General features: G+C 50.2%; 1 protein-coding gene across 1 annotated transcript; it reads right to left on the bottom strand.

Annotated features, from left to right (window-relative positions):
• Nucleotides 1-395: 395 nt before the first annotated feature.
• On the bottom strand, nt 396-4,763 carry PROP1 (PROP paired-like homeobox 1). Its single transcript, XM_047083200.1, has 4 exons — nt 4,631-4,763; nt 3,071-3,181; nt 1,645-1,877; nt 396-707 (listed from the first exon to the last, which is right to left on the bottom strand). Exons 1-4 carry the CDS (start codon nt 4,761-4,763, stop codon nt 396-398), a joined length of 789 nt encoding a protein of 262 aa, XP_046939156.1.
• Between the last annotated feature and the right edge of the window lie 2,898 nt (nt 4,764-7,661).

The raw sequence follows: 7,661 nt of genomic DNA, 5'->3' as shown, positions 1-7,661 counted from the left end.
TTAGAAACTGCTGGGTGCAGATCTTCAACTGTGATGTCAATTAATGAAGCCCCGAAAGTTGTATCACGTTCACTAATTTCCATTCACCAGTGGCAACAATTGCTTCCATCGTCAATACCACCCTTCTACCTGGTTACCTCCACTGAGCATTTTATCTGTATCTTCTAATAGACTCACCTCCCCACATTCCCTCAACTAATCACCTCAGGATGCCTTCTTCAGATCTCCCATTTTTAAATTCCTATCTCTGAGCTGCCCATCACCAAATTTCTACTTGATCCTTAGAACGAAGGGAAGCCACCCAGCTTTCCCTGAGTTTCACCAGGGCCACAGGCTGGGAGATTACCTTATCAGCTCCTGTTCAACCTTAGTTCCAGGACTTTGGTGGCTCAAGGCTAAGGGGAAGCATAGCTGGGGGTGGGGGGCAAGGCAGATGACCAGTGGGAGTTGGGTGCAAGGCGGGGGTACCAGTCTTCAGACTGGTGGGGCCGAGCAAAGGAACTGCCTGTGGAGGGCTGAGAGGGAAGGGCATGGTTGTAGGGGTGAGGGAAGCAGGTCATGGGTGCAGGTGGTGTTGGGTAGGAGTAGGGGCAGGCAGGGGACTCGGGCAAGAAACCAGAGAAGGTGGCAGGAGACAGCTGGGCCAGTGGCTGGAGCAGTGACCGCTCTTGCTTCCTCTGCTTAGCTCTGCGGTTCTGGAACCAGACCTGAGGAAGGGGAAGAATAGCCACATCAACGCCTCTCTCTCAAATAGGTGGCCCTGTCACATCAGAGCCCCCCTCCCCTTCAATGACAGAAGCTTCAGGTACAGAGCATAAGCCTCTCTGACCATGCAGAGGAAGTACAGTTCTTCCCAAAGGCATAGGCCAGCTGGGCCTAGATTAACAAAGCAAGACCCACACCATCACTCCCAACCTATGTCTAAATTTGCCATACTATGAATTTGGGTGAATTAAGAATATCAACTTCCAACACGAAAGAGATCAATATGACACGATGGCATCTTCCCTCCACAGAGAATAGGAAACTTCCCCTAGGATTATTAGAGACGAGTTTTATTGTTATAGGCAGCTGGATTTAGGGTGGCGGCTTTATACTTAAGATGATTTCTATGGTTCGGATGAAAGGCACATCAGGCTGGCTGAGTCTCAAGGCCATGGTCAGGGACAAGGGTACATATGCATGCAAACACTTAAGATTGAATTTCTGTTGGAATTCACATCACTATTTTTAAAAATGTTTTATTTATTTTTGAGAGAGAGAAAGAGTGGGGAAGGGGCAGAGAGAGAGGGGGGGACAGAGGATCTGAAGCAGGCCCTGGGGCTTGAACCCACAAACCATGAGATCATGACCTGAGCTGAAATCAAAGGTCAGAGGCTTAACCTACTGGGCCATCCAAGCACTCAGGATTCACATTCCTATGAAGGTTGAGGGTAGGGTGTTGAAAATCAGGTTAGAGCTTAGGGTTACTTTCAAGGGACAGTCTCATTTTAGGTGAGGTTATGTTGACTGCTGGGTGAGGCCATGTTCTGGGGAATGTTTAGGTTTGGGTTATAATGCCATATAAGAATTTATACCCCAATAGCTCCTGAGCACCAAATCTACATTTCTTCCCAGGAGAAGTGGGGGATCCTGGGGCATCACCTGGATTCTCGCCTCACTGAGGCCTGTGTCCCGGGCGAGGCCCTCTCGGGCCCAAATGTCAGGGTACTGATTCCTCCCAAAGGCTGCCTCCAGCTGTTCCAGCTGCGCTGGGCTGAAGGTGGTTCGGTGGCGGCGCCTGGAGTGTGGGCGACCCCTCTGTGCACCTTGTGGGGAAAGCCGTGGTCTCCGCACTCCTACACCAGAAAGGTTCCTGTAGGGCCGAGGGCTCATGTCTGAGGATGGAGGGGAGGGGAGAGGTTGTGTGGGGTGGACCCATCCGTCCATCCGGAATCTCGGATGCCGGTCCGCCCAGATCCCCTTTGCCTCCCACCCCCCAAAACCCCTCAGCTCTGGTAAGGAGCTGGATCCGGCTCCGCCTGAGCCCCCACTTCATCTCTGAGTGCGCTTATCCTGGGCTCTCCACCTGCATTGTCACCCCTGAGCCTCACTTCTCACCCTGGGCACTTCTGCCTCCTGTAAGTTCAGGCCCATGGAACATTCCCATGCAACACGTATCCCTCCGTGTGCCTTTCGCCTCTCTGGGAGCATGTACTGTCCTCCTGGGTCTCACCCTCTGGGGCTCTTATTTGCTCTGACACAGTAACAAACTGTCCGGGTCTGTAGGACACCTGTGACTTGTTTCCTGCTCTCAAGGTTCATGTTCAACATCTACGTTCCCTAGACTGCTCCCATCCTCCTCCACCCTTCTTCACCTGGGAAGATGAAACATTCCTCCCTCTTCCGCTCAGACACACCCTCCCCTCACCTACATTTCATCTTCTCCCCTGGCCCGGCCCTGGCCCGGCCACCGGGCTGCAGGAACCTGAGCTCGTGGGAAAGGCTTGCCTCTCCTCCCTGCAGGCTCACTAAGCCCCCACACTAATTAGTCTGAGAGCCAGCCGGGGAAGAGAGGACACGGAGCAAAAGGAAACACCTGGAAGGCACACACTGAGAAAAGGAGATGTCTGGAGCTGAGGCACCCATCCCCATGGGGACTGAAGGAGCAGCTCCCACCGGGGGCTCAACTGTCCACCTTGGGGACACAAGCGTTGAGCCACTGGTGGTCCCCTGCTCTCTTGGGATCCAAAGCCCTGGCCTCTCCAGATGCCCATCTCAGAGGAGGCAGTGCAGTGGGCAAACCACGAGGTCAGGGATGAGGAGCCAGATTTCAGCTTCGCCTCTGCCCCACCACCATGTGTGCTGTTCAGCAGTCCATCAATGCCAAGGCTGCGGGTCCAGTCTGTCAAACGAAGACGTTGTCCCTCCCTGTGCTTGCTAAGATGCCCAAGGTTTTTAGCATTCTGGGGGCTGATTTTTATCTCCCCTTCTTGCCTTCCTTGTGGGGAGCCATGCCCTCCCCCAGGAGCCTAAGCGTGGAGCCCCCTCACCTGCTGCCTCCTCAGGACCACCCCAGAGATTCACTCACCCACCGTGGAGGTCAGAGTCCCAGCGGCGGGGTAGCCCTCGGGCCAGAGGCTGCTGCAAAGTCGCCCCTTCTTCTGCTTACCCTGCTCACTCCTCCCTTCTGCTTCCATGGCTAACAACAAAGACCAAAAACAGTCCAGGTTCCTGTGTCCCTGAGTCTCTGAGCCTGGGTCAGTCTTTCTCTGGTTCTGTCGTTCCCCTCTCTGCCTGTTTATCTCGCTCCTTCTCCCTGTGTTTATGCCTCTCACTCTCTGGATGGAAATACAGATGGATATCTTTGTCCTTCTCACTGTCTCCCCTGTTTTCTAATTTTTTTCCCTAACTCCCCATTCCTTCGCTTGAGTATCATAGCATTCTCTCTGCCTTGCCCCGACCCTGTTTCTCTGTCTTGGCCTCTACTTTCCACTGTCTGCCCCTTGTCTCTCTCTCCCTTTGCTCTCAGCTGCCTACTTTCCCAGCCTGCAATCCCACACCACCTCTTTCTTCCTGAGCCTTGGAGGAGTGACCTGCCCCTCGCCCCTGGGGGCCCATCCAATCATTGCCTGGTCACCAGAGCCCCCTTCGTCAGGGGAGGATCACAAGCCGGATGAGGGAAGGTGCTCAGTTGGAGGGTCCAGGGACTGGGGCCAAGAGCTCGTATTCCCAGAGGACCAAGTTCTTTTGTCCTGTTAAATCCCCTCCTGGGAGCAGGCAGGGTAAGAAGAAAATGCATTCCTCCTAAGACCCTTCCCCAGAACCCCACCGTGGGGAGAGGGGGTGCAGGATTGTACCAGAATGAGGGCCAGGAGTAGGGCCTGCCTGGCATCTCAGCATGTGGGTGAATATCCAAGGATCTGTTTCCAGGTAACTAAAAAACTAAAAGACACAAGTGCATTCTGGCCCCTCCTTGATACCCTGATTCTCAGAATATACTAGACACACCCTCCCCCACCTCAGGACAACCTCAACCATGGGCTGAATCTCCAGGACACCATAGTTCTCAAGGGCTGTCTGCTTTCCTCTCCCAAATGTCACCTCCTCACTCACTCAGAACCCCTGGGACTCCAAGACCTTCCAGGGTCATGCAGACATTCAGAAAACCCTGACCCTCGAGAGCCTTGGAATTCTGAGTACATCCTGACTGCTTGGACTTTAGGACTCCGCGAGACACTGAGATGCCCACGCCATCCTGACATTCTGAGTCTTCAAGGAAATGCTGAAGCACCTAGGATCCCGGAGCAGTCAGGAAACCCTGACACCCACGATATTCTGCTTCTTGAGATCACTTAGACCCAGAAAGTACATTCTGACATCCCTAGGGGATCCTGACCCTTTAAAGACAACCTGATACCCCAGGACTCTAGGATACTCTAGGACGCACTGAAACCCAGAATGTTCTGCCTCTACTAGAAGATCCCTCTAACCCTGCCATGAGGTTCTAACTTCTCAGGACACCCTACCCCTCATGGAAGGGTCAGTCTGAATCACCACGGTCATGCTTATCTTTCGCACACATCCTTTTAAAAGCACCCTGACAATTTAAGACCAAAAAAAAAAAATTCTCTAGGATCTTGATGCTTACAGTATGGTCCACAATCAGCAGCATCAGCAGTACATGAAAGCTTCTTAGAAATGCAGAATCTTGGAGTCCACCTTAGTCCTACTGAACCAGAATCTGCATTGTAACAAGATCCCCAGGATAAACGGGTATCCATTTATTTTCACCAGCTCAGGCTGCCATAACAAAATACCAAAGGATGGGTGGCTTAAACAGTAGACACTTCTCAAGGTCTGGAAGCTGCAAAAGTCAAGGTCAAGGTGTCAGCTGATTCAGTTCCTGGTGAAAGTTCTATTCCTGGGATGTAGACAGCTGTCTTCTTTCTCTTCACATGGCAGAAATAAAACCACCTTTGGTCTCTCTTCCCCTTCTTGTATAGATACTAACCCATCATGTGGCCCTTGCCCTCAAGATCTCATCTAACCCTAATTGCCTCCCAAAGGCCCCACTTCCAAATGACATCACATTGGGATTAGGGCTTCAACACATGAATGGAGGTGCAGGAGACACACAAACTTTTGATCCATAAGAGCATTAAAGTTGAGAAGCACTGATGGAAGACACCAACCTTTCTCCCTCTACCCCAGCATATACCATGACCTCCTGGAGCAACCCAAGCCCCCATGACATTCTGATCTCCCAAGACCCAGTAACATGTATTCAACTTGAACCTACAAGCAAGTGCTGAATTCTAGTACATCCTGCAGCCTCAAGATACCCTAACTCTACAAGGAAACTGACCAGCTATCTAGTACAGCCTAATTGCCCCCAGGGTACTCTGATATTACAAAGAAACTCTGACCCATTACCCCTGCTCCCCAAAGACACTGAGACACTGCAAGTTTGACTTGACATTTCAGAGAACCATAACCCCTCAGGGGGCTGGAAGGCTTAGAGGCATTTGGTCTTCCAGGGCATCCTGATTCCAACCCCCAATCCTGACCCCCAAGGAAGCCTGACACCCAGGATCCTCTCAACCCACAAGAAGGAGAATAGTGTGGAAGGAAGGAGTATAAGTTCGGAAGCCAAACTGCCCCAGGTTCGAATCCCAGCTGTACCACTTGCTAAGCTATGTGAACCTGGGCTCATTTCTTTTTTTTTTTTTTTTAATTTTTTTAACGTTTTTATTTATTTTTGAGACAGAGAGAGACAGAGCATGAATGGGGGAGGGGCAGAGAGAGAAGGAGACACAGAATCGGAAGCAGGCTCCAGGCTCTGAGCCATCAGCCCAGAGCCCGTCGCCGGGCTCGAACTCACGGACTGTGAGATCGTGATCTGAGCCGAAGTCGGATGCTTAACCGACTGAGCCACCCAGGCGCCCCCTGGGCTCATTTCTTAATATCTCTGTGCCTCTGCTTTATCATCTGGGGAAAGTAATATGGTTGATTCTCTTTATTTGAGGTAGTTCTGTTTCATAAAGTCACTACGAACACTGAATTAGTGGATGTTGAACCATAACTCCAAAAAATAGGTTTCTGAGAGCCTCTGGCCACAACATTTTCATCACCTGATCCATACATAACCTTGTTGTATGTGTTTCTGTTTAAAGATATCTTATTTTAATGTATATTGCCAACTTATTAACGTTGAACCCACGGCCAATGACACTGTGACTCATGCCTGAACGATGGTTGTCTGACACATGTATTTTCTCCCTGAAGCACATCATGGCTTTCCTGCACTTGAGAACACCGGACAGCACTTCAACACTATGCTTGGAAGCTGCTTTAACAGCGAAATTACCAGGAAAAGCACAAATATGTGAGAAATGGCGGCACTTAAGAGACCGCAAAAAGACATCTATTTACAGTATGACAGTTAAAACAGGAAGCCAGAGTAGTTGCTCTGTTTGACCTCAGCTGGGAATGCGGCAGCTCAAAGTATTTGCCTCGCTGCGCACGCGCATTGCTGCAAATGACCATCCAAGTGCCAAAGCGTGCTGCAAAAGGGTACTGACCTTGGGGTTTCAAATAACCCTCAGTGACTTCCCAAATGTGGGATCCACAAAAAATGAGGATCCACTGTACCTACGTGGTGAAGACGCAATGATTGAGAGTTAATGGAAGAGAAGCATTTAGGACTGTTCCTTGAACATAATTAACACAGGCAAAAATGTTACTTTATTGTCATTCTAATTTTACTACCATCCCTAAGAGCCTCCAGCCCTCAGAGTCATTCTGACCTTACCTGATTCCTGAGTCCCTAAGGCACAGGGTTGAATTCAGTCTCTCAGACACATGAGCCCTCCAAGAAGTTTTGACTTCTGTACCTTATAGTCAGCATGATAGCCTGAATTCATGATGTTCCTCACAACCTTTTAGGACACCCAGAACCTAGACCCTAGACATGTCCAGACAAAGGCGTGGTGAGGTTTGGGACACTCTGACCATATAAGATATTCCCTTACCTTAGGGCGCCTGGGTGGCTCAGTCAGTTAAGCATCCGACTTTGACTCAGGTCATGATCTCACAGTTCATGAGTTTGAGCCTTGCATCAGGCTCTGTGCTGACACCTCAGACCCTGGAGTTGGCTTTGGAGTCTGTGTCTCCCTCTCTGTCTCTGGCCCTCACCCACTCGTACTCTGTCTCTATCTCTGTCAAAAATAAATAAACATTTTTAAAAATTTAATAATAATAAAAAAGGATATTCCCTGGCCTCAAAGGATCCAGACACTCAAGGGAATCCTGCCCTCTAGTCCATTCAGAAACACCACTCCCCCTTGCTCTTATCTTGCAAAGGGCATGCTGACACTGAAAAACCACCCAGCCCCCAAAGCCCAACCCAGGAGATATTCTCTACACACCAGCTGACCCATAGGACATTTGAACCAAGTAAAGACATATCCTGATCTGCTTAGGCACCCTGACCATGTGATGTCCACTGGTACTCTAACCTTCTCAGGTACTCTGACTCTCTCAGTCCCCGGCTTCTCAATAGGTACCCTACTCACTGCCACTTCCCCCTCCCTCCCACACACAGACAGCCCACCAGGACCTCCCAAATCCATTAGGTGATAATTCTTCTTTAAAAAGATTTTTTTTCAAGTTTTTTATTT

Source organism: Lynx rufus, unplaced genomic scaffold, assembly GCF_022079265.1.
Source record: "Lynx rufus isolate CCGP_SWC_20201006 ecotype Redwood Valley unplaced genomic scaffold, mLynRuf1.p SCAF_1, whole genome shotgun sequence".
Lineage (NCBI taxonomy): Eukaryota > Metazoa > Chordata > Mammalia > Carnivora > Felidae > Lynx > Lynx rufus.
This window is presented reverse-complemented; position numbering and strand designations above follow the sequence as displayed.

What these genes read in the sequence shown, in the direction of transcription:
- PROP1 (XM_047083200.1), bottom strand. Translation starts at nt 4,763, where the DNA reads ATGGATACCCGTTTATCCTGGGGATCTTGTTACAATGCAGATTCTGGT. An exon ending in TGCTGATTGTGGACCATACT is followed by an intron (nt 3,182 to 4,630) that starts GTAAGCATCAAG and finishes CTTTGTTGTTAG; the next exon opens with CCATGGAAGCAGAAGGGAGG. An exon ending in TCAGTGAGGCGAGAATCCAG is followed by an intron (nt 708 to 1,644) that starts GTGATGCCCCAG and finishes CCCCTTCCTCAG; the next exon opens with GTCTGGTTCCAGAACCGCAG.